Genomic DNA, 26,925 nt, shown 5'->3' on the forward strand with positions numbered 1-26,925 from the left:
AATATATTTTTCCAAAAACAAAATCTGGTTTAGTGTTCCTAAAGATGCCATTTTCATACAGCATGATTATAAAAAATTATTACCTTAAAGTATGATTCACATTCAGAATTGTCCATCCTTCTATATATGGTAGTTGGAGTTGCAGACGACTTCATCATGCTAAAGAGCAGTTTTCAGTAATGTCACAGAAGATGCAGGGTTTGCTTTAACATTTAAGTGGTGAAACTTCCTATAGGACAGGACAGCTGTTGTGCTGTATTCTGAGATCATTTAATTTGAACTTTTTTTTTAAATGGTCCTCACCTACAAATTTGTGTGAATTATGCCAAATTATTAAAATTTTGTCCCCATGAACCATATTAACTCTTTTTTCCTCAAGGTCCGCAGGAAGCATGATCAGCACAGTGCTTCATCAATCCAGAGATTTAAAGATGTGTATGAGCTAACTGGCTAACTATTTTACCTCATTTTTTTATGCCTCCACAACTTGTAGAAAGGGTGGTCTCCACAAGTGATGGATCAAAAACTTGGTTCCCATTCCAACTGATAACCAGTATGTGTGTGTGTGTTTTAGGGGGGAAAGGAGCACGGTGTTCCTATTCTCATCTCCGAGATCCACCCAGGCCAGCCTGCTGACAGATGTGGTGGTTTGCATGTTGGAGACGCCGTCTTGGCGGTTAACAGCATTAACCTGAGAGACGCCAAACACAAGGAGGCTGTCACCATTCTCTCCCAGCAGGTATCGCCCGTTCACTTGCATGCACAGGACACATACACATACTTTTCTCCCAAGCCATCTTTGCCTTTCTTTTCCATACCAGTCGGGGCAGATCGAGTTCGAAGTGGTGTACGTGGCTCCAGAGGTCGACAGCGATGACGAGAACGTGGAGTATGAAGATGACAACGGCCATCGCTACAGACTCTACCTGGATGAGCTGGAGGAGAACGACAATGGGCCGCCTAATGGTGGCTCAGCATCGTTACAAGGTGTGTCCATATTAACACCCATAAAGTGATGGATCGATGTCGCCGAAGCACAATACTACAATCGATGCTACTAATGATATTATTATTATAAAAACAAATGTGACTATATTTAAGTGACAAAACAACTTTTTTCTACCTTTTACTTGCTGTCAAAAACATTTACAATGTCGTCCTTGGGCAGTTTAGCTCGGTTGGTAGAGCGGCCGTGCCAGCAACTTGAGGGTTGCAGGTTCGATTCCCGCTTCCGCCATCCTAGTCACTGCTGTTGTGTCCTTGGGCAAGACACTTTACCCACCTGCTCCCAGAGCCACCCACACTGGTTTGAATGTAACTTAGATATTGGGTTTCACTATGTAAAGCGCTTTGAGTCACTAGAGAAAAAGCGCTATATAAATATAATTCACTTCACTTCACTTCGTCAATGTACCGTGTTTTCCGGACTGTACAATGCAACGTAGTGATGTCCAATAATATTTGACTGCCGATAAAAGCTTTAAAATGTAGTACCGGAAATTATCGGTTTCAAGAAGTAAAATGTATGACTTTTTTTTAAAACGCCGCTGTACGGAGGGGTACAGGGAGAAGTACAGAGCAGTTGTGTCACCCAGTCATACTTGCCAACCCTCCCGATTTTCCCGGGAGATTCCCGAATTTCAGTGCCCTTCCCGAAAATCTCCCGGGGCAACCATTCTCCGGACTTCCACCCAGACAACAATCTTGGGTCGTGCCTTAAAGGCACTACCTTTGCGTGTCGGCCCAATCACATAATATCTACAGCTTTTCACACACACAAGTGAATGCAATGCATACTTGGTCAACAGCCATACAGGTCACACTGAAGGTGGCCGTATAAACAACTTAAACACTGTTACAAATATGCGCCACACTGTGAACCTACACCAACCAAGATTGACAAACACATTCAGGGAGAACATCCGCACCGTAACTAAACATAAACACAACAGAACAAATGCCCAGACACCCTTGCAGCACTAACTCTTCCAGGACGCTACAATATACACCCCCCGCTACCTCCTACCCCCCACCCCCGCCCACTTCAACCTCCTCATGCTCTCTGACAAAGGTGTGTTTTCTCCCTCAGCTGCTCTGGAGAAGATGTCAGTGAACAAGAGTGCGGAGAACGGCGATGCAGGACTCTGCAGCGAGACGCCATCAGAGGAGACTCCCTCCATGCCTCCCGACGCTCAGACCTCCTCGTAGAAGACGACCGGGTGCGCAGCATGCAGGAGTTGTATTGTGCAAATTCAAGTACTGAATCCACACGCAGAAGCAGTATGTCGTCCTTCCTTCTCTGTCCATGTTTAACAGGGACATTAAAGGGTTTGCACGGGTTTGGACAGGAAGTTTACCTAGCGCAGGGTCTTGATTGTCTGGCATGGTTATTGTGCTGAGGACCTAGCAAAGAGACCACATGGTCATACTCCCACAAGGCCACTCGTACTGCTGGCCGCCACTCAAAATGATCATCACGAGGGATCTATTCTATTATGCTCTTTTACTTCTCTGACTTTAGGGGTTGTTTGGAGTCTTACTTGGAGTCGCCCCGATAATTGGTAGCCGTTAAACTACTTGTGAGGGAAGTAATTGGATCATTTAAGTAACACGTCTTTTTAAACACTTTAGTGTGCTGCAGGTTTGACTTTAGGGTATTTTTAAGCTTTCATATTATATTTCTATGATAGATTGTGTTGGTTAGTATTAATCATCTACAGGGAGTGGTTTTGTTAGTCACTACTTTGCGTGGACGACAGTGGAACCATATTTGGGTAGAGCGGAATATTTGTTAGGTCAGGAAAAAACACAGAGGCTATTTCATCCCTACAAGCCTGTTTCGCCGGGGAGAAGAGCAAGGAAACCTGCTAAACAGGCTTGTAGGGATGAAATAGCCTCTGTGTTTTTACCTGACCTAACGTGTGTGTGTGTGTGTGTGTGTGTGTATATATATATATATATATATATATATATATATATATATATATATATATATATATGTATGTATATATATGTATGTATATATATATATATATATATATATATATATATATATATATATATATATATATATGTATGTATATATACGTATACGTATATATATACATATACATACATATATATACACACATACGTATATATATATATATATACGTATACGTATATATATACGTATATATATATATATATACACGTATATATATATACGCATATACGTATATATATATACGCATATACGTATATACATATATATACGTATATATGTATATACATATATATATATATACGTATATACATATATATATATATATATACGTATATATGTATATACATATATATATGTATATACATATATATATGTATATACATATATACGTATATATATATATATATATGTATATACGTATATATATGTATATACGTATATATATGTATGTATATATCCTTGTGTATATATGTATGTATGTATATATGCATGTGTATATGTATGTATGTATATATGTGTGGATATATGTGTGTGTGTGTTTGTGTGTGTGTATATATATATGTATATATATATATATATATATATATATATATATATATATATATATATATATATCCATCCATCCATCATCTTCCGCTTATCCGAGGTCGGGTCGCGGGGGCAACAGCCTAAGCTGGGAAACCCAGACTTCCCTCTCCCCAGCCACTTCGTCTGTGTGTGTGTGTGTGTATATATATATATATATATATATATATATATATATATCCATCCATCATCTTCCGCTTATCCGAGGTCGGGTCGCGGGGGCAACAGCCTAAGCAGGGAAACCCAGACTTCCCTCTCCCCAGCCACTTCGTCTTCTTCATATATATATATATATATATATACACAATACAAGCCAAAAGTTTGGACACACTCATTCAATGCGTTTTCTTTATTTTTATGACAATTTAGATTGTCTATGAATGAACACATGTGGAGTTATGTACTTAACAGAAAAAGGTGAAATAACTGAGAACATGTTTTATAGTCCAGTTTCTTCAAAATAGCAACCCTTTGTTCTGATTACTGCATTGCAGACTCTTGGCATTCTCTCGATGAGGTAGTCACCTGAAATGGTTTCCACTTTACAGGTGTGCTTGAAGCTCAACGAGAGAATGCCAAGAGTGCGCCCACATGAGCCATACATGGTGGGCTTTAGGCGCCAAGTGGCCCAGATATGGTATAAAGAGTAGTGTTATATATTTTTGCTTTAACCAACACAATTCATCACTGAAATTAAATATGAAGCCTAAAAGAAAAATCCAAAAACTAAACCCATAGGACGCTTGCTTAATGCTGGTACAGCAAATTAAAACATTTACAGATCAAGATCAAGAACCAACACAATTCATTGAAGAAACAAAGAGAAAATGCATGGATGGATGGAGAACTCCGAGTAAACAGTTTAGAAGTGGCGGTGAGGAAACAAGCTAACGGGCCCAAGCACCAACACAAGGATTCATTCAGATGAGTGTTTCTTAAAAATGAGGGCCGCTGAAAAATACCTTTCTCAGCGGTGGTCCGCAGTGGTACTCTGTTGTCACACATCTTTCCACCACTTGTGGCAGTAATTACTACAGCAAACAAACGTTTCTTCTGCGCAAAAAATATGACTAAATATTTTCAGTTGCACTTTAGTTTATGTAAGAAACATATTAGTTTAATTTATTTTAGCAACACATTTGTACGTATTTATTTTTCCCAATGATCCTGACCTAAGTAAGCTTAAGGTTTATGTGTTAAATAGATATCATTATTGAATATGATTAAGATTTCTAACTCAAAGTTAATATTTGTAAAAGTTGGGCCTTGATGTCAAAATGGCAGAGAAGCCTTGCATCTGATTACACTCAACGTTTTGTCCTTGGGCCTGTTTGCTTGTCGACTGCAGCCGTGCTATTCCCATGCTGGCTGTCATGGTCGACTTCCAAGATGCTCTGTCCCACCACAGGAGGGCAAGTGTTCCAGAAAATCAGGGACCAAAGCCCTCACACTCGCCAAGTGAAGTACGATTGGCCACGTTTTAGTACGCGCCCTTGATTCCCTCCATAAACAAAGCATGTTACAGATAAAAACGGCTAACCTCCCCAAGTAACACGTAAAAAAAAAATCATATTTATATGGCATCATGGACCCTTTTTTACCCAATTTATGTCTGATAATCCTGGTGTGATGCAATACAGTTGACAATATTACAACCATGTGTTTGTTTTGATTCTTTTGTCATTTTATTCTAAGTTGAACTGACCCCGACACTGCAGACTTGTCCAGTGCAGATCTCAGTAAACCAAAAACTCACTGACCTTCTTTTGCAGTCATGTGATCTGTGTTTGCTTTTGTTTATACTGACGCTTTTTGTTATTGGTTCAGTAGGGAAGGGATTCATGGTGGCCCCATTCCTGGGTGAGAGGAAGAGGGGTTAATCATTGTGTAATGAATCCATCCATCCATTTTTTACCGCTTATTCCCTTTTTTGGGGTTGCGGGGGGCGCTGGCGCCTATGTCAGCTACAATCGGGCGGAAGGCGGGGTACACCCTGTACAAGTCGCCACCTCATCGCAGGGCCAACACAGATAGACAACATTCACACTCACATTCACACACTAGGGCCAATTTAGTGTTGCCAATCAACCTATCCCCAGGTGCATGTCTTTGGAAGTGGGAGGAAGCCAGGGTACCCGGAGGGAACCCACGCATTCACGGGGAGAACATGCAAACTCCACACAGAAAGCTCCCGAGCCTGGATTTGAACCCAGGACTACAGGGACTTCGTAATGTGAGGCAGACGCACTAACCCCTCTGCCACCGTGAAGCCCTTGTGTAATGAAGTCTGCTGAAAATGATGGTAAGTGCCACTCTATATAACGACTGACTGCCTCCCGAGTGCAGCTGGGAGTCAGCTCCTTTTTTAGGCCTTCCCTACCGCTGCGAGTCATTCCAGGGCAGTATTTTTTTTAAACAGTAGTTAAACTCCTCGGTAACAAATGCTGGACTCCTCTGCCTCACACAAATACGCCAAACAGTCTGAAAATAGGGCCCATAAAAGGCCTCCCATTCCCAGGGAACACCTGCTGGGACCCTATGCCCCATCAAATATGTCAAACTGCCTGAAAATAGGGCCCCAAAAGGCCTCCCACTCCCTGGAAACACCTGCTGGAACCCTCTTCCCCACCAAAATACGCAAAAATGTCGAAAAATAGGACCCCAAAAGGCATCCCATTTCCCAGAGACATCTGCTGGAATCCTCTGCCCACCAAAATATGCGAAACTGTCTGAAAATAGGGCCCCAAAAGGCCTCCCACTCCCTGGGAACACTCAGCCCCACCAAAACACGGCAAAATGTCTGAAAATAGGGCTGCAGAAGGCCTCCCACTCCCTGGGAACACCTGCAGGAACATTCAGCCCCACCAAAACACGGCAAAATGTCTGAAAATAGGGCCCCAAAAGGCCTCCCACTCCCTGGGAACACCTGCCGGAATTCTCTGCCGCACCAAATACGTCAAACTGTTTGAAAATAGGGCCCCAAAAGGCCTCCTACTCCCCAGGAACACCTGCTGGAACCATTTGCTCCACCAAAACACATCAAACTGTCTGCAAATAGAGCCCCAAAAGGCATTTCATTCCCTGGGGAAACCTGCTGGAACCCTCTGTTCCACCAAAATATGCGAAACTGTGGGAAAATAGGGCCCCAAAAGGCATCCCATTCCCCGGGTAAACCTGCTGGAACCCTGTGCCCCACCAAAACATGTCACACTGTCTGAAAGTAGGGCCCCAACTCCAGCCTCTCCAAAAGGGACAAGCAGCAGAAAATGGATGGATGGAACTCTCTACTGCCAACTGGCGGCTAGAGTGGATAGTGCACCCCGTCACTTAGCACCTTTCATACAGTACAGGCCAGAAGTTTGGACACACCTTCTACTCATTCAATGGGTTTCCTTTATTTTCATGACTATTTACATTGTAGATTGTCACTGAAGGCATCAAAACTATGAATGTGGAGTAATGTACTTATTAATAAAAAAAGGTGAAATAATTGAAAACCTGTTTTATATTCTAGTTTCTTCAAAATAGCCACCCTTTGCTCTCTGGTTACCGCTTTGCACTCTTGGCATTCTCTGGATGAGCTTCAAGCACACCTGCGAAGTGAAAACCACATCAGGTGACTACCTTTTGAAGCTCATCAAGAGAATACCAAGAGTGTGCAAAGCAGTAATCAGAGCCAAGGGTGGCTATTTTTAAGAAACTAGAATATAAAACATGTAAATATATTCAGCCTTGAAATAAGATATGAAGCTCCAGTAGTTAAAAGGGTTTCATTTTGGGATTTTAAGAACGCAAACAGTTTTGTGTCAATGTGGTAAAACTGGAAGTTGCAGTTGGTGAAATAAAATGTTTTGATGAAATGCAGTAAATCAGTCCGGGCTTTTATAAAAATATATTTATTCAAGTGTACAAGGAGGAGTGGAACCATTAAGAACATGAATCTTTGTTAAATTTTTACTTTTTAACAGTAGAAGAAACATTAAGTTATACAGAGAAGCATTGTTAAAACACGCAAATAATGAATAAAACATACACTTTATGAATCAAATTAATCTCATTGATTTAATAAATCAAAAAAATATCTCCACTGACCGAAAATTACACAAGTCATTTTGTTTCCTTTGGCTGTAGTAAACATTAAAATACGTTAGCATGATGCCAAACTAATGTGCTGCATCACTTAAATATTCCCTTAAAAGAAAATGTTGATTAATAAATGACTCCTAATAAAGATCAGTGAGCGATTAAAGTAATAAAATAATACTGACCACAATACAATCTTGGAGAAGAATGACACCACCTTTTTTTTTGTTTACTGCTTCTTCTCAGCCATCACTTTGAGTTAGTGTGTCCGACCATTGCTGGACACTCAACTTTTAGAGTGTTCTATGCCGCGCTGAGAAGAAGATAGTATTCCATTGAACGGATAAAAAAAAAAAAAAAAAAAAGTCATTTTAAAAACGACAACAAACCCTAAAATATGTAAGCTGCCCTCCATCTAAATCTGACATTTTCCTGGCAATGACTTCACTCACAAATACTTCCACTTTATTCTTGGAAATTATGGCTTTGTTTTCATATTTTGACTTTATTCTTAGCTTATTTTACAGCATGTCCTAATACTGAGAAAACGGCATACCCCCCTAAAATGACTTTGGACCTCACACTTGCGGTTGTCACGCCAAATTTCTTCCCCCCTACAAAAAGACATTTGGCGTGACAGCCCCTCTAATGCCTGAAGGACCTCAATGAGGGCGTGATAATACCAAGTTATATGACTCTTAAGGGTTACAGCTGCAAACTTAGCGAAGCAAAAATAGCTTGAATATTTTTTCCTCACAGTTAGTTTTCACTAATGACAATCAGCCAATTATAATGCTTTTAAAAACAGGCAGCCGTGTGGGCTGCTTTGAGGTCCTTCCACCCTCATTAGGGTCCTTCAGGCATTAGAGGGGCTGTCACACCAAATTTCTTCCGGGGGGAAGGTTTTTGGCGTGACACGGCCAGCCGTGATGTCACCTGTAAAACTATTATGTACAACTCCTGTAAGCACAAGCCCTGCATAGTCCCTTTGAAGCCTATTTTCTCTTTGTGCTTTTCATTGGCTTCACTTTCACATTGAATTCAAGCTCTCCTTTGTCCCGAGTGATTGCACAAGTGTGAAAAATGCTGACTAATCACCCTGAGTTGAACTGGACGACTGTAATTACGCGTTTTCTTTTTGCATAGCTGGGTGGAACTTGGTCATCCTCCTCCTCCTCCTGCTGGTCACTTACTGGTGACCACAAAGTGGGCGTAACAGTCGGCAATGTTGTTCCTCAGCTCCTCAACGCCTTTCCTCAGCTGGCCGACCTCGGTCACTTTCAACGTCGCTTCCTCCTGCACGTCCACGCTCTTGCTGTCCTCTGCAGGAACGTTGAAGGCTACGCACGCACGCACGCACGCACGCACGCACGCACGCACGCACACACACACACACACACACACAGACAGTTAAAATGGAGGCATAATGCCTAGTTTTTTTTCTTCCTGACCAAGTGAGTGAAAACTGCCAGTTGTGAGCATACTTGCCAACATGGAGACCTCCGAATTCAGGAGGAGGCGGCGGCGTTGTTGGTGTGTGTGTGTGTGTGGGGGGGGGGTTATATTGTAGCTCCCACTAAGAACGAGCCAATTTTTATATGTTAGAATGCAAAAAGAAAAACAACAACCTTTATCTTCTTCTCTCTCATAATTAGAGACGTCATATAATGGCTTTTTTGCCAATATCCAGTATTGTCCAACTCTTACCGATACCAATATATACAGTCGTAGCATTAACACATTATTATGCCTAATTTTGTTTAACATGCTTCAAAACAGCAGCTTGGAATTTGGGACATGCTCTGCCTGAGAGAGCATGAGGAGGTTGAGGTGGGTTGTAGCAGGGGGTGTATGTGGTAGCGTCCCGGAAGAGTTAGTGCTGCAAGGGGTTCTGGGTATTTGTTCTGTTGTGTTACGGTGTGGATGTACACATGAAATGTGTTTGTCATTCTTGTTTGGTGTGGGTTCACAGTGTGACGCATATTTGTAACAGTGTTAAAGTTGTTTATACAGCCACCCTAAAGTGTGACCTGTATGGCTGTTGACCAAGTATGCCTTGCATTCACTTGTGTGTGTGAAAAGCCGTAGATATCATGTGATTGGGCTGGCACGCAAAGGCAGTGCCTGTAAGGTTTAATACATATATATATATATATATATATATATATATATATATATTAATATAAAGATCCCAAGTCCGTGTACAACTCTGTACAGCGGCGTTTTTAAAAGTCATAAATTTTAAGTTTTTGAAACAGATACCGATAATTTCCGATGTCACGTTTTAAAGCATTATTCGGCTGATTATATCGGCAGTCTGATATTATCGGACATCTCTAGTTAGAATAATACATGAAAGATACATACAGTGATTACAAATATTTGGAGGCAGCCACCACAGTTGACAGACTTCACACAAAAGTCATAATTTCTTTCAAAATGAGGGTAATAAGTTGCGCCTTTGGTTGCGTGTTCGAGTGCTTACTGGTCGCTAAGCACATCATGGATGTAAATAAATAAATACATGGGTTGTACTTGTATAGCGCTTTTCTACCTTCAAGGTAAGCGCTTTGACACTACTTCCACATTCACACACACATTCACACACTGATGGAGGGAGCTGCCATGCAAGGCGCTAACCAGCACCCATCAGGAGCAAGGGTGAAGTGTCTTGCTCAGGACACAACGAACGTGACGAGGTTGGTTCTAGGTGGGGATGGAACCAGGGACCCTCGGGTTGCACACGGCCACTCTTTCACTGTGCCATGCCGTCCCGTAGCATCAAATATGGCTACAGAATTATACTTTCACTAAATAAAAGCATGTTTTATTGTAAGTTTATGAGCTGGTTTGTTTAGAACTATATATGTTATTTTGGTTTATTTCTTTAGAAAAATCTAATGTGGTGGTAATAAAATGAAGTAGATTGGAAGACAATTGCAGATTTGAGACACTAGATGGCAGTATTGTATAAACTATTGAACACACCTTGGAAAGCAACTCATTAAACCCGCTGCATGTCTGCATCAAAACTAAAGACGACGTTCTGTTAAATAGTTGATATTGCAGTTTCTCTTCTCACTCCATGCAGAGAATCCACAACAAGTAAGAAAGACGGCGCAATGACACTTTCGTTGGGACTAGCGTGTGTGTGTGTGGTTCTTTAAACTGGCAAGTTTGTCGGGTTGTGTCCTGCAGAAATAAGAACAAAGCCACCAAATTGTCAGAAATCTATGGCCTCTTAGCAGGCCCATTGTCGGGTAACCTAGGCGACAAAGTCACTTGCTTAGTGGCCTAGTGGTCAAAGTGTCCACCCTGACCACGGTAGGTTGTGAGTTCAAACCCCGGCCGAGTCATACCAAAGAATATAGAAATGGGACCCATTACCTCCCTGCTTGGCACTCAGCATCAAGGGTTGGAATTGGGGGTTAAATCACCAAAAATGATTCCCGGGCGCGGCCTCAGCTGCTGCTCACTGCTCCCCTCACCTCCCAGGGGGTGAATAAGGGGATGGGTCTAATGCAGAGGACACATTTCACCACACCAAGTGTGTGTGTGTGTGTGACAATCATTGGTACTTTAACTTTAACTTAAAGTGAAAGGTGTTACCCCTGGTTATTATGCAGGTTACAGGAAGTTAAATGAAGTATTGTTGACGGTTTTTGAATGGATTTTTAAAGTGATTTAAAGGTAGATTTGATTGCTCCCATTACTTGGTCACTGAGAACGAGACGATTTTTAATATGTTAGAATACAAAAAGTAAAAAAGAAACCCTTTGTCTTCTTGTCTCTCATAATTAAGGATGTCCAATAATGGCTTTTTTGCCGATATCCGATATTGTCAACTCTTACCGATACCGACAACAACCGATACCGATATATACCCTCGTGGAATTAACACATTATTATGCATAATTTTGTTGTGATGCCCTGCTGGATGCATTAAACCAGTGGTCCACAACCTTTTTGTAGCTTTTGTCCCACGGATCAGGGTTTTTATTTTTATTTTTATTTTTTTTTTTTTTTCATAAAGAAATACAATCGTGTGCTTGTGGACTGTATCCCTGCAGACTGGATTGATCTATATTGATATATAATGTATATATTGTATTTTTTTATGTTGATTTAATAATAATAAAAAAATAAGAATTTTATTTTTTTATTTCTTGTGCTGTCCGGTACCAATTGTGGTTGGGGACACTGCATTAAACAATGTAACAAGGTTTTCCAAAATAAATCAACTCAAGCTATGGAAAAAAAAATGCCAACATGGCACTGCCATATTTATTATTGAAGTCACAAAGTGCATTTTTTTTTTAACATGCCTCAAAACAGCAGCTTGGAATTTGGGTTCAGGTGGGCGGTGCTGGGGGGAGGGCAAGGGGTAGGGCCGGGTGTATATTGCAGCGTGCCAGAAGAGTTAGTGCTGCAAGGGGGAAAATTTGTTCTGTTGTGTTACGGTGCAGATGTTCTCCCGAAATGTGTTCGTCATTCTTGTTTGGTGTGGGTTCACAGTGTGGCGCTTATTTGTAACAGTGTTAAAGTTGTTTATACGGCCACCCTCAGTGTGACCTGTATGGCTGTTGACCAAGTATGCCTTGCATTCACTTGTAGGTGTAAAAAAAGGCGTAGATATTATGTGACTGGGCCGGCACGCAAAAGCAGTGCCTTTAAGGTTTATTGGCGCTCTGTACTTCTCCCTACGTCCGTGTACGCATAGCGTGGTTTTAAAAAGTCATAAATTTTACTTTTTGAAACCGATACCAATAATTTCCGTTATTACATTTTTAAGCATTTTTTTATCGGACATCTCTACTCATAATTAGGGTTGTCCCGATCCGATATTTGGATCGGATCGGCCGCCGATATTTGCCCAAAAATGTGTATCTGTTTTGAAAAAAAATCTGGCCTGTGTTATTCAATGCACTGATTTAAATAATACATTCCACTCTTCTGCTGCTTCCTACGCTCCGTTCTGCATTTTCCAGCACACCTTCAACACATCCAAAGGTCTGTGTTTTAACCGTGTGAATTAAAAGTTACGGTAAAAATGTCAGCTGTGGGGGATTATTTTACCCTACAAAACGAAAAAGATGAAGAGGTGGTGTGCAAAACATGCCACAATAAAGTCAAGCGTAGTGGTAAAGTTGTAAGACATTTTAATGACTTTTGCGAGTGAGAGGCTTTTTAGCACTCATCATAGATGAACACAGGAGCAGGCTGACACCTGAGCATCTTGAAGTGGTCGTCTTGGTTAGAAAGAATCTCCCCGTTATGCTCGGACTTCAATTGTTTGCCCCCCCCCCTGATTGGGGCAAACAATAGAAAAGAGTGTGTAGATAGATTTTTTTTTTTTTTGGAACTTTACACTTGTTCAAGAGCAAGTATTGATGCTGAGTTATAGACATTTTATCCCACTCAGGTTGTTTGTGTGTTTTGCTTTTTGAAATAATGTTTACAGCATTATTTGCACTTGTCATGTATAATTTTTTCTATTTTGTGTCTATCCTTGAATACCAACCATTGTGTATTATTCAAACTCACCTAATTCAGCTGGCTAGTTGTTATCAAGAGTATTAAAACCCTTTTCAACATGAATGTGACAACTAAGTAGGCTAAATAACTTTAAACTTTAATACATGCTTGGATAGGCCAGTATCGGTATCGGATCGGAAGTGCAAAAACAATATCGGTATCGGATCGGAAGTGCAAAAACCTGGATCGGGACATCCCTACTCATAATGATTGTGAACGACAAGCAAAATTCCCCCAAAATGTGCAGGTCCCTTTCACGGCGGATGAGATGCGTTTTCTGGGGGAGAGAAAAATGTCTAATTTCGGAGATAAAAAGCACACGGGTGGGATTTCGATTTTGACTGAGAATGCAAAATTTTGCGGCGACGTGAACGCTGACTCGTAAATATTTAAAGATCCAGATTATAATATGTGAATGTGCATGGTCCACCTACATGTCATCCGCAGCAGCAGGGACAAGTTGAGCTCCTTCCCTTGAGCTCTTTGAGCCAAGATGTTGCAGAGAGCCTGAAGGTCCAGCAGACAAAGGGACATTTCCTTCAAAAGCCGTCCCACTTGTGACATCTCCACATGGGACAGCTCATTATCCACCTGCGGCTTCTCGTGGATGACGGACAAAAAAAACCCCACATGTCAAGATTCCAATTTCCCTGAACATGTTCAGTATCATTTGAGTAATAAAATAGTGATAGATGGATGGATTTTAAGTACAATTTCACACTTGTTTTTACCTGAAGAGCTGCTAAAAAAAAGTTGATGAACATTTGACAATCGGATTCATATAAAACCAAAACCAGTGCAGAATGTGAGTCAAGAAGTAAGAGACTGAGACATGAAATAGAACAATTTTTAAATTGATACCTGTGACAAGGCCAAAGATTCAATCGACGGACTTTCTTGGTTCTCCGAAGAACACAAGAGAGAAGGTCTTCTTCCCTTGCGTAGTCTTGCACTGACGGCCTAACAGAGCAAACATTTCAATAAGAAGGTTTGTTTCTTTCATTTTAATAAAGGAAGACAGACCTGAGTCACAAAAATGACAGACAGGGAAACACTGAACTCAAACGCCTACTGAAATGAGATTTTCTTATTTAAACGGGGATAGCAGGTCCATTCTATGTGTCATACTTGATTATTTCACGATATTGCCATATTTTTGCTGAAAGGATTTAGTAGAGAACATCGACGATAAAGTTCGCAACTTTTGGTCGCTAACAGAAAAGCCTTGCCTTTACCGGAAGTATGTGCGCGTGATGTCACGAGTTGCAGGGCTCCACACATATTCACATTGTTTATAATGGGAGCCACCAGCAGTAAGAGCAATTCGGACCGAGAAAGCGAAAGTTTTATCCCTTTAATTTGAGCGAGGATGAAAGATTTGTGAATTAGGATAGTAATAGTGAAAGACCAGGAAAAAAAAAAAAAAGCGACGGCTCCGGGCGGCGGCAGTGTGAGCGTTTCATATGTAATTTGACACATTTACTCGGATTATTCTGGAAGATCCCTTATCTGCTTATTGTTTTAATAGTGTTTTAGTGAGATTTTAAAGATTGTAAAGACATACCTCGAGGTCGATTGGCTGCGGTGAACGCGCAGTGTCTCAGAGAGAAGCCGAGGAGCCAAGCTCACAGTTGCCTTTTTTGACAGCTGCTGCAGGACGACGAATAATCCACTGATGTCTCCGGTAAGATATATATCACAATTTCCCCATCCAAAAACATGCTGGTTGACGTAGAGAAAACATGTTCGCTTGACCACTCTGCTTCACAACAAACAGAGAAACACCGGCTGTGTCTCGGTGCTAAAGACAGCTGCAATCCACTGCTTTCCACCAACAGCATTATTCTTTATAGTCTCCATTATTAAATGAACAAATTCCAAAAGATTCAGCAACACAGATGTCCAAAATACTGTGTAATTATGCGATTAAGGCAGACGACTTTTAGCCGCTAGTGGTGCAGCGCTAATATTTCCAAACAGTCCGTGACGTCATGCGCACGCGTCATCATGCCACGATGTTTTCAACAAGAAACTTGCGGGAAATTTAAAATTGCAATTTAGTAAACTAAAAAGGCTATATTGGCATGTGTTGCAATGTTAATATTTCATCATTGATATATAAACTATCAGACTGCGTGGTCGGTAGTAGTGGGTTTCAGTAGGCCTTTAACATCAGGGGACGATACTGGTCTCGATATCAACGTCTGGTATTATCAGACCCCAACCTTAAAGCCTCATAACAGTTTAGAAGGAAATTTGATCATTCAAAGTGAGGGTTTGATGGTTGATGGCGGACGCAAAATTTGTTCGCTATTTACCATCGCCATCAGTTAAGTATCTGTCTTTGATGATCTAAAGAGAAGTTTGATTGGTGATGGGGAAGAGCAGTTTTCGCAGCCAGGTTAATAATAATAATAATGGATTAGATTTTAAATCGTGTTTTTCAATTATTAGAAACTCAAAGTGCTCACAGAGAAGTGGTAACCCATCATTCATTCAAGTAAGCTACATTTGTAGCCACAGTTGGCCTGGGGTATACTGACGGAAGCGAGGCTGCCAGTTTGCGCCTACGGCCCCTCCGACCACCACCTATCATTCATTCACCAGTGTGAGCGGCACACGGGGCAAGGGTGACGTGTCCTGCCCAAGGACACAACGGCAGCTATTTGGATGTCAAAAGGCGGAGAGCGAACCTGCAACCCTCAGGTTTCTGGCACGGCCGCTCTATCCACTACGCCATACCGCCCCAAAGTTTAGGTTGTACCCACTATACATAGGTAGCAACAGGTAGTTGACTAGAGATGTCCGATAATATCTGACTGCCGATTTTATATACCTCTAAAAGTCGGATATTATTGATATCGGTTTCAAAAACAAAAATGTATGACTTTTTAAAACTCCGTTGTACGGACTGTACACGGATGTAGGGAGAAGTACAGAGAGCGCCAATAAATCCTGAAGGCACTGCCTTTGTGTGCCGGCCCGATCACATGATATCTACGGCTTTTCACACATACAAGTGAATGCCACGCATACTTGGTCAACAGCCATACAGGTCACACTGAGGGTGGCCGTATAAACAACTTTAACATTGTTACAAATATGTGCCACACTGTGAACCCACACCAAACAAGAATGATAAAAACATTTCGGGAGAACATCCGCACCGTAACACAACAGAACAAATACCCAGAACCCTTTGCAGCACTAACTCTTCCAGGATGCTACAATATACACTCCCCGCTACCCTCTATGCCCCCCACACCTCAATCCCGCCTACCTCAACCTCCTCACGCTCTCGCAGGGAGAGCATGTCCCAAATTCCAAGCTGCTGTTTTGAGGCATGTTAAAAAAAATGCACTTTGTGACTTCAATAAGTACAGCAGTCCCATGTTGGCATTTTTTTCCATAACCTGAGTTGATTTATTTTGGAAAACCTTGTTACATTGTTTAATGCATCCAGCAGGGCATCACAACAAAATTAGGCATAATAACGTGTTAATTCCACGACTGTATATATCAGTATCGGTTGATATCAGAATCTGTAATTAAGAGTTGGACAATATCAGAATATCGGATATCGGCAAAAAGCCATTATCGGACATCTTTAATAGTGACTGATCTGGCACGTCATTGTCATGTGTACCAATTATGATCAAAATATGAATTTATGGAGCCGAGTTATGAATGTTGAAAGTTTTGTGACAAAACCATTGGATTAAAATTTGGCACATCCTCCGGCGTAGGCAAAATTCCTTCGCAATTTAACATCGCCCGTCTGTCGAGTAGCTTTTATTTTAACCGCAACTCTTTGTTCAGAGTCCCTGGGAGGAGTTTGTTAACATACAAGCTCTGTTTTACAGAAACCAAGATGACCGACCTCATGTTTGCTTTTAAATATGGGATCTGTGAGAATGAGATCATTTTAAGTCTTTTTTCTTAATCCATAGTCATGTTTAAAGCAGTGGTAATTACCCATGTAATGCGTCTTCTCGTGACGTCATTGCTTTTATCTTATATCCGCTAGTAAACTCTTTCTTTTGTCTTAATGGCCTCTTTTTGTTTGGATTTAGACCTCTTATTGCTATTGTCGCATGTTAAGGGCTGGTCTCCTGAAGCTTCCGTAAAACTTGGTATCGTGCCATTCTGTCTCTGGGCTCATTTTTTACTCAACATACAAAGGCTGCGAATCTTTGGGTGTCCCACAATTCGATTCAATATCAATTATTGGGGTCGCGGTTTGATTATATATCGATGTTTTCGATTCAACGCGATTCTCGATTCAAAAACGATATTTTTCCGATTCAAAACAATTCTGTATTTGAGTAGTAGATTTTTTTAAAAAAGCTTTTAGAATTGTAAAGGACAATGTTTTATCAAATAATTGCAATAATGTAAATTTGTTTTAACTATTAAACGAACCAAAAATATGACTTATTTTATCTTTGTGAAAACATTGGACACAGTGTGTTGTCAAGCTTATGAGATGCGATGCAAGTGTAAGCCACTGTGACACTATTGTTCTTTTTTTTGTTTTTTTATAAATGTCTAATGATAATGAGGGATTTTTAATCACTATTATGCTGAAATATAACTAATATTGATACTGTTGTTGATAATATTAATTTTTGTTTCACTACTTTTGGTTTGTTCTGTGTCGTGTTTGTGTCTCCTCTCAATTGCTCTGTTTATTGCAGTTCTGAGAGTTTCTGGGTCAGGTTTGGTTTTGGAATTGGATTGCATTGTTATGGTATTGCTGTGTTTTGTTTTGTTGAATTGATAAGAAAATATATAAAAAAATCGATTTAAAAAAAATTGAAAATCGATTTTGAATCGCACATTGATTGATTGATTGATTGATTGATACTTTTATTAGTAGATTGCACAGTTCAGTACATATTCCGTACAATTGACCACTAAATGGTAACACCCGAATAAGTTTTTCAACTTGTTTAAGTCCACGTTAATCAATTCATGGTAACGTGAGAATCGCGATTCGTATTCAAATCGATTTTTTCCCACACCCCTACAACATACTGTATGTCATCCAAAATAATTTGAGATTGACCAATGTGTTTTATTCCCTGAGAGGAAGTCTTGAGACTTTCACATGAGTCATTGATGTCTCCATGGATTTTTGTGGCGATACGTCCATTTGGTGGCAAAAGCTAATATTTTCACATTTCCAAGAGGGCGCTACCGAGACAATTTTAAGAATTTTGTCTTTGTGAACACCAAAATAGAAAAATTTTTGTATTTTGGTGTTGACGCACTGCGAAAATTTGGTGAGTTTTCGTGCATGTTAAGGGCTTCCAAAATGCATTGAAGCATATAAAAGAATAAAAGTGCGCAGTTACAATTGGGCTTCGGTCCTAATTAATCTACAGCAGTCAAATAAAAAAACAGATAATAACATGCATCTGAAAATATATGACTGTATAATAATCTGTGATTTGTTTTGTTTATTTTATTTGCTGTTGTTGATTAGTTATTAGAGTAGGTATTTAAACATTTAAATAGCAGATTTTTGACATGTAAAAAATGCCAAAATTTAAGTTGTAACATAAAATGTTTTTACATTAAAACTTGTTAATTAAATAAAGACAGCATTCCTACACATAAACTCAATTTAAACTCTCCTAACAATGCAAACACGCTTTTAGCAAATGCATAATAATAAAACTACTTGATCATTTTGCACTCACGTATACTATTCCACTTTTAGACCAGCTGTTCAGTATTTAGTGAGTGTCCCAAGTACATTGAAATACTTTGTAATAGAGATGTCCGATAATGGCTTTTTTGCCGATATCGGATATTCCGATATTGTCCAACTCTTATGTACCGATTCCGATATCAACCAATACCGATATATACAGTTGTGGAATTAACACATTATTATGCCTAATTTGGTTGTGATGCCTCGCTGGATGCATTAAACAATGTAACAAGGTTTTCCAAAAATAAATCAGCTCAAGTTATGGAAAAAATGCCAACATGGCACTACCATATTTATTATTGAAGCCACAAAGTTCTTCCTGAGAGAGCATGAGGAGGTTGAGGCGGGGGGGTTAAGGGGGTAGCGGGGGGTGTATATTGTGGCATCCCGGAAGAGTTAGTGCTGCAAGTGGTTCTGGGTATTTGTCCTGTTGTCCAAAGAAACAACTTTGCTATTTTCAACTGGTTTTGAATGCAGAGGAAACAAAGTGTATGTAATATCAGCACTGTGTGAGAACATTTTAACAAGAAATGGGCAACACATTATGTTAGTATCTGCTTTTAAATATTTAGGATTTTTAATTGATGACCACTTGAGTTTTAAGGAGCACATTCAGTATGTTGTAAAAAAAAACAACTTTTACTGGGATTGTATTATAGATGTTATAGTCTTGCTTTTCTTTTACTGTGAAACAGAAATTGGTGGATTTTCTTTTACTGTGAAACAGAAGTTGGTGGAAACAACCTTTCTACCTGTTATTGACTATGGAGATGTGTTGTACATGAATGTACAGCTTGTGGTGGTCTCCACAAGCTGGATAGTGTGTACCACGGAGCACTGAGATTCATCACCAACTCCGCTCCCCTTACTCACCATTGTGTGTTATACTCAATGGTTAGTTAACTGGACATCTTTATGTGCTCGACGCCTCAATCATTGGTATGTCTTCATCTACAAAACCATTCTGGGTATCACTCCATCTTATCTATCTAGTCTTTTAACAAAGAAACAAGGAAGTCTAAATCTTCGCTCAATGAATGTTCTGCAATTTGTCGTCCCCAAAGCAAGAAAGCATTTAGGTTTTCAGCACTGAAGGCTTGGAATAACCTACAATCGAATCTTCAACTTCAAAGCCTTGCTTCATTGAATGAGTTTAAAGCTTCTGTGAAAGAATCGCAGTCCACCTTGTCTGTATGCACATGTGTTATGTGAGCAAGTTTAAATGTTGTAAATTTGATGTTTTATGTGTTGTTTACTGTTTTTAATGTAACCTTGCTGCTGCCCTCTTGACCAGGTCTCTCTTGGAAAAGAGATCTTTGATCTCAATGAGATTTTTTAAAGGCAGTATTTTTGAAAAAAAAAAGAAAAAGTTGTGTTTATGTTGTGTTACGGTGCGGCTGTTCTCCCGAAATGTGTTTGTCATTCTTGTTTGGTGTGGGTTCACAGTGTGGCGCAAATTTGTAACAGTGTTGAAGTTATTTATACGGCCACCCTCAGTGTGACTTGTATGGCTGTTGACCAAGTATGCTTTGCATTCACTTGTGTGTGTGAAAAGCCGTAGATATCACAAGACTGGGCCGGCACGCAAAGGAAGTGCCTTTAAGGCTTATTGGCGCTCTGTACTTCTCCCTACGTCCGTGTACACAGTGGAGTTTTAAAAAGTCATACATTTTACTTTTTGAAACCAATAGCGATAATTTACGATATTTAATTTTAAAGCATAATATCGGCAGTCCGATATTATCGGAGATCTCTACTTTGTGATCATTTTATTAGCTTACCTTTATGTGAGAGTTCAATCGAAGAATCTGTCCTTTCTGGTGCTCGATGAGCTGGTGGGGAGCAAAGACAACCAGTTAATGACTGTAAAAGACCATATTCATGTATAGCGGGGCTATTCAATTCGCGACCCGGGGGCCAAATCCTGCCCAGCAATGACACCATACCAGCCCCCAAGCATTGACATTATAACCAGAACAACGTCTCTAAACTTTTGATTTACATAACTGAGGCGTTCCTCGAGGCAATTCTTCTTTTTTTTGTAATGTCATCTATGGAACTAAGGTGTTGCTGTAGCTCGTTTACTCTAGACGCAGTCAGTAGTCATTTGTAGTGACTACTAGTGGTGTTCAAAGTTCCATTTTGGGTCCTCTGTTTTTCATCATTTGGGCTATTCAACTGGCGAGAAACTCACATTTTTACAGCAGATTTTTAAACCAAACATGCATGTCTAATAATGCCTGTATTAATGTGTACTTGTGAGTTTTACTAATAATGCCTGTATTAATGTGTACTTGTGAGTTTTACTAAAAACTTGCTTTTGTAAGGATTGACACACAACAATTTGTTTGTTTTTTTACTCAATAAGACAGTAATATCCTTCGAATGCTGAGATAATGCGAAAAAAGCAATACAAAATGTATTCAAGCATACCTCCAAAACCATACATGCAATATGTCTAATAATGCCTGTATTAATGTATCTTTATGAGGTTTACTGAAAAAAATTTGCTTTTGTAAGGATTGCAAGCACAAAAAGTAGTATTTTACTCAATATGACAGTAATATTCTTGGAATCCAATTCTTCAAGTCCTCTCCTTTTGGCCGTTTAATGTCATTCATGTAACTAAAGTGTTGCTGTAGCTCAGGGGTGTCCAACTCAAATACAAAATTTAAAACTGAACAAATTAACCCAACAAGTTTTGCATTGAATATTGAACAAGCAAGGCTTATACAACTTTATAGTGACATCCAAAATCGAGTTTCAAATAATAATAGTTAAAAAATATCAATGGCATATCAAATAAAATTTTAATAAAATGGAATGCCTCTTTTCTATTTTCAGCCTTCTGAGGTAAATATCAAAATAAACTTTTCCCACAGGCTAATAATACATTTGAAAATAAAATAATAATGAATGAATCAGACATTCAAGCCTTGAAGTAGCAAGAGAAAGTGCATGAATAAAGCGTTAATTATTGCATTGTTTAATACACTGATTTGTTTTAACACTGAATATGGAACAAGCAACGCTTATATAACTTAATAGTGCAAAATAAACTTTTAAAAAACAAATGAAAAAACACCAATGGTACATTAAATAAAATTTCAATTACAAAATGTAATGCCAATTTCTATTTGCAGCCTTCTGAGGTAAATATCAACATTAACTTTTTCCACAGGCTAAAAAATTTTAAGATAAGGTAACAATGAATAAAGTTTGTGCTGCAAGGGGTTCTGGGTATTTGTTCTGTTGTGTTTATGTTGTGTTACGGTGTGGATGTTCTCCCGAAATGTGATTGTCATTCTTGTTTGGTGTGGGGTCACAGTGTGGCACATATTTGTAACAGTGTTAAAGTTGTTTCTACGGCCACCCTCAGTATGACATGTATGGCTGTTGATCAAGTATGCCTTGCATTCACTTGTGTGTGTGAAAAACCACATATATTATGTGACTGGTCGGTAAACGATTTTTGTATGGAGGATAAGCAACCGTGACGACAGGTTGTAGGGGAACCTAAAGGCAGTACCTTTAAGGCACGCCCCCAATATTGTTTGACACCCATGCTGTAGCTCGTTTACAGTCAGTCGTCATCTCTAGTGACTACTAGTAGTGTTCATCAAGGTTCCATTTTAGGTCCTCTCGTTTTCCTCATTTGGGCTATTCAACTAACGATAGACTCACATTTTTGCAGCAGATTTTTAAAAACACCAGTGCTTCTGTAAGTCTGACAAAATAAACACACCAAAATTAAATGTCTACTGTCGAGGACGCTGGTTTTCCGAAATATAGAAAAATAAGACTAATAGTGAATAACATTCTGGAAACGTGGCCCCCAAAACAATTTAGTTGAATATCCCTGCGGTGCAACATTACACAAGCCGTACCCTGCTGCTATGGTCTTGCTTCCCCAGAAGTTCTGTGTTTTCTTCCTCGAGCTGCTTCAGATCCAACATAGGCAACCTCACTCCGTCCTCCAAACACCGCTGCACCTTCTGCTGCAGACTTCACATGCAAACACGGTGACAAATATAAGAGCAGATGACGTGTGAGCAGAGGGATTTTGGTCTCATTAAAATACACATTTTATTTTGAAATAAGCAACTTCAGCACATATAAACCCAAAAAACCACACACTTTTAGCTTCACAATATCCTCTACTTGAGGTTAAACCTCTGCATTGTGACAGTTCATTGTTTTTAGTACTTTCAGTTCACTTTGGTCAATGTTATGAACCATGAGAGCAAATCTGTGTGTTTTAAAAAATTAGAAACCTACTGTTTGTAAATTTGCAGTGATGACATACAGACATAATCACTAAACAAAACCAAAATAATGGCCTTAAAGGAAAATGTAGTAAAAACCTGCAGTACAGTTGAAGCGCACCTGTGTACAGACGCAATCAGCTCCGTCTCTCTCCTGTCTTGTGTCTTAATCTTCACATCTTTGTCTTTAAACAAACCACTGCAATAGTCAAGATCCTGCTGCAAGCGAGACATGTTCTTCTCCAGATCTTCAGCTTTCTTCCGCACTTGTTCCAGCTGAACACAAATTTCAATATAATCATAGGGGTGTCAAAGATTCGATTCGATTTTGGAGGCATGTAATTGGACAATTAAACTCGTAGTCAAACTGTCGAACATTGAACCTGTGTGGGTTCTGTATCATCATACCTCGTCTGGAGCCCTAAGGTCAGCTGACCAACTGCTATTGGCAGTCCCTAGATCCAGGCTAAAGACCAGAGGGGACAGACCCTTTTCCATTGCCGCTCCTAAGCTCTGGAACAGCCTTCCCCTCCACATTAGGTCAGCCCAGAGCCTGAGGGTTTTCAAAACCCTTCTTAAAACGTGCCTCTTCTCGCTGGCCTTTGACCTGAGCTGAGCCTGCCCACTAAGCCACCCTTTTTCTAGTCCTACCCCCTGAACCCTTCGCTTTAGTTTTATTTTTCTATTTGTCACACTTCTTATTAATAGGATTTTTATTTAGCAAATGTTTTACTTTTTATTTGATCCCTCTCATCATATTGCTTTTTGCAATATTTTGTTCAGCTTATTAATTGTTTATGTTCTGTTTCCAATTAATAAGCTGGACAAAATGGTGCAAAAAAAAAAAAAAAAAAAGCTTATTAATTGTTTATGTTCTGTTTGCAGCCGAAGGCAGGGCATTTGGCAGTCCAATCCTCGGCTACAGAAGCTAGCTCTTGGGACGTGGAACGTCACGTCACTGGGGAGGAAAGAGCCTGAGCTAGTGCGCGAGGTAGAGAAGTTTCAGCTGGATATAGTCGGACTCACCTCGACGCACAGCAAGGGCTCTGGATCCAGTTCTCTCGAGAGGGACTGGACTCTCTTCCACTCTGGCGTTGCCGGTAGTGAGAGAAGACGGGCTGGGGTGGCAATTCTCGTTGCCCCCCGGCTCAAAGCCTGCATGTTGGAGTTCAACCCAGTGGACGAGAGGGTAGCTTCCCTCCGCCTTCAGGTTGGGGGACGGGTCCTGACTGTTGTTTGTGCTTATGCACCAAACAGCAGTTCAGAGTACCCACCCTTTTTGGGTACACTCGAGGGATTACTGGAAAGTGCTCCCCCGGGTGATTCCCTTGTCCTACTGGGGGACTTCAACGCTCATGTTGGCAACGACAGTGAAACCTGAAGAGGCGTGATTGGGAAGAATGGCCGCCCGGATCTAAACCCGAGTGGTATTTTGTTATTGGACTTTTGTGCTCGTCACAGATTGTCAATAACAAACACCATGTTCAAACATAAGGGTGTCCATATGTGCACTTGGCACCAGGACACCCTAGGCCACAGTTCCGTGATCGACTTTGTAGTTGTGTCATCAGATTTGCGGCCTCATGTTTTGGACACTCGGGTGAAGATCGGTGGTGAGTTGGCTGCGATGGTGGGGGAGGATGCCGGACAGACCTGGCAGGCCCAAGCGCATTGTGAGGGTCTGCTGGGAACGTCTGGCAGAGTCTCCTGTCAGAGAGAGTTTCATTTCCCACATCCGGAAGAACTTTGAACATGTCACGTGGGAGGTGCAGGACATTGAGTCCGAGTGGACCATGATCCGCACCTCTTTTGTCGAGGCGGCTGATTGGAGCTGTGGCCGCAAGGTTGTTGGTGCCTGTCGTGGCGGTAATCCCAGAACCCGTTGGTGGACACCAGCAGTGAGGGATGCCGTCAAGCTGAAGAAGGAGTCCTATCGGGTTCTTTTGGCTCATAGGACTCCGGAGGCAGTGGACAGGTACCGACGGGCCAAGCGGTGTGCAGCTTTAGCGGTCGCAGAGGCAAAAACTCGGACATGGGAAGAGTTCGGGGAAGCCATGGAAAACGACTTCCGGACGGCTTCGAAGCGATTCTGGACCACCGTACGTCGCCTCAGGAAGGGGAAGCAGTGCACTATCAACACAGTGTATGGTGCAGATGGTGTTCTGCTGACTTCGACTGCGGATGTTGTGGATCGGTGGAGGGAATACTTCAAAGACCTCCTCAATCCCACCAACATGTCTTCCTTTGAGGAAGCGGTGCCTGGGGAATCTGTGGTGGGCTCTCCTATTTCTGGAGCTGAGGTTGCTGAGGTAGTTAAAAAGCTCCTCGGGTAGATGAGACCCGCCCGGAGTTCCTTAAGGCTCTGGATGCTGTGGGGCTGTCTTGGTTGACAAGACTCTGCAGCATCGCATGGACATCGGGAGCGGTACATCTGGATTGGCAGACCGGGGTGGTGGTCCCTCTCTTTAAGAAGTGGGACCGGAGGGTGTGTTCCAACTATCGTGGGATCACACTCCTCAGCCTTCCCGGTAAGGTTTATTCAGGTGTACTGGAGAGGAGGCTACGCCGGATAGTCGAACCTCGGATTCAGGAGGAACAGTGTGGTTTTCGTCCTGGTCGTGGAAATGTGGACCAGCTCTATACTCTCAGCAGGGTTCTTGCACGAGCTCTAAACTCTCGGCAGGGTTCTTGAGTGTGCATGGGAGTTTGCCCAACCAGTCTACATGTGCTTTGTGGACTTGGAGAAGGCATTCGACCGTGTCCCTCGGGAAGTCCTGTGGGGAGTGCTCAGAGAGTATGGGGTACCGGACTGTCTTATTGTGGCGGTCCGCTCCCTGTATGATCAGTGTCAGAGCTTGGTCCGCATTGCTGGCAGTAAGTCGGAAACGTTTCCAGTGAGGGTTGGACTCCGCCAAGGCTGTCCTTTGTCACCGATTCTGTTCATAACTTTTATGGACAGAATTTGTAGGCGCAGTCAAGGCGTTGAGGGGTTCCGGTATGGTGGCTGCGGGATTAGGTCTCTGCTTTTTGCACATGATGTGGTCCTGATGGCTTCATCTGGCCGGGATCTTCAGCTCTCACTGGATCAGTTCGCAGCTGAGTGTGAAGCGACCGGAATGAGAATTAGCACCTCCAAGTCCGAGTCCATGGTTCTCGCCCGGAAATGGGTGGAGTGCCATCATCGGGTTGGGGAGGAGACCCTGCCCCAAGTGGAGGAGTTCAAGTACCTAAGAGTCTTGCTCACGAGTGGGGAAGAGTGGATCGTGAGATCATCAGGCGGATCGGTGCGGCGCCTTCAGTAATGCGGACGTTGTATCGATCCGTTGTGGTGAAGAAGGAGCTGAGCTGGAAGGCAAAGCTGTCAATTTACCGGTCGATCTACGTTCCCATCCTCACCTATGGTCATGAGCTTTGGGTCATGAACAAAAGGATAAGATCACGGGTATAAGCGGCCGAAATGAGTTTCCTCCGCCGGGTGGCGGGGCTCTCCCTTAGAGATGGGGTGAGAAGCTCTGCCATCCGGGAGGAACTCAAAGCAAAGCCGCTGCTCCTCCACATCGAGAGGAGCCAGATGAGGTGGCTCGGGCATCTGGTCAGGATGCCACCTGAACGCCTCCCTAGGGAGGTGTTTAGGGCACGTCCAAGCGGTAGGAGGCCACGGGGAAGACCCAGGACACGTTGGGTAGACTATGTCTCCCGGCTGGCCAGGGAACGCCTCGGGATCCCCCGGGAAGAGCTAGACAAAGTGGCTG

General features: G+C 41.5%; 2 protein-coding genes across 5 annotated transcripts in view; one reads left to right on the forward strand and one right to left on the reverse strand.

The window, feature by feature from the left end:
• The window catches only part of gopc (golgi-associated PDZ and coiled-coil motif containing), a 38,946-nt gene extending 27,138 nt beyond the window's left edge, over positions 1-11,808 (forward strand). For 2 of the 3 annotated variants that reach the window (XM_061900359.1, XM_061900361.1), the window contains 3 exons: positions 575-739; positions 822-987; positions 2,090-2,339. In XM_061900359.1, coding sequence (XP_061756343.1) covers positions 575-739; positions 822-987; positions 2,090-2,208 — 450 coding nt within the window. In that variant the 3' untranslated portion in view covers positions 2,209-2,339. Of the gene's footprint in view, positions 1-574; positions 740-821; positions 988-2,089; positions 2,340-8,800 lie in introns of those variants that run through there. The other variant, XM_061900360.1, reaches the window with a different exon arrangement.
• cep85l (centrosomal protein 85, like) overlaps positions 7,452-26,925 on the reverse strand; it is a 52,934-nt gene continuing 33,460 nt past the window's right edge. The window contains exons 8-13 of one of the 2 annotated variants that reach the window (XM_061900358.1): positions 23,295-23,449; positions 22,796-22,913; positions 20,690-20,740; positions 14,051-14,149; positions 13,624-13,786; positions 7,452-8,994 (exon numbers count right to left, since the gene is read on the reverse strand). In XM_061900358.1, the coding sequence (XP_061756342.1) occupies positions 8,840-8,994; positions 13,624-13,786; positions 14,051-14,149; positions 20,690-20,740; positions 22,796-22,913; positions 23,295-23,449 (741 nt within the window). In that variant the 3' untranslated portion in view covers positions 7,452-8,839. Of the gene's footprint in view, positions 8,995-13,623; positions 13,790-14,050; positions 14,150-20,689; positions 20,741-22,795; positions 22,914-23,294; positions 23,450-26,925 lie in introns of both variants that reach the window. The other variant, XM_061900357.1, reaches the window with a different exon arrangement.

This window comes from Nerophis ophidion, linkage group LG05 (genome assembly GCF_033978795.1).
Source record: "Nerophis ophidion isolate RoL-2023_Sa linkage group LG05, RoL_Noph_v1.0, whole genome shotgun sequence".
Classification (NCBI taxonomy): Eukaryota; Metazoa; Chordata; class Actinopteri; order Syngnathiformes; family Syngnathidae; genus Nerophis; species Nerophis ophidion.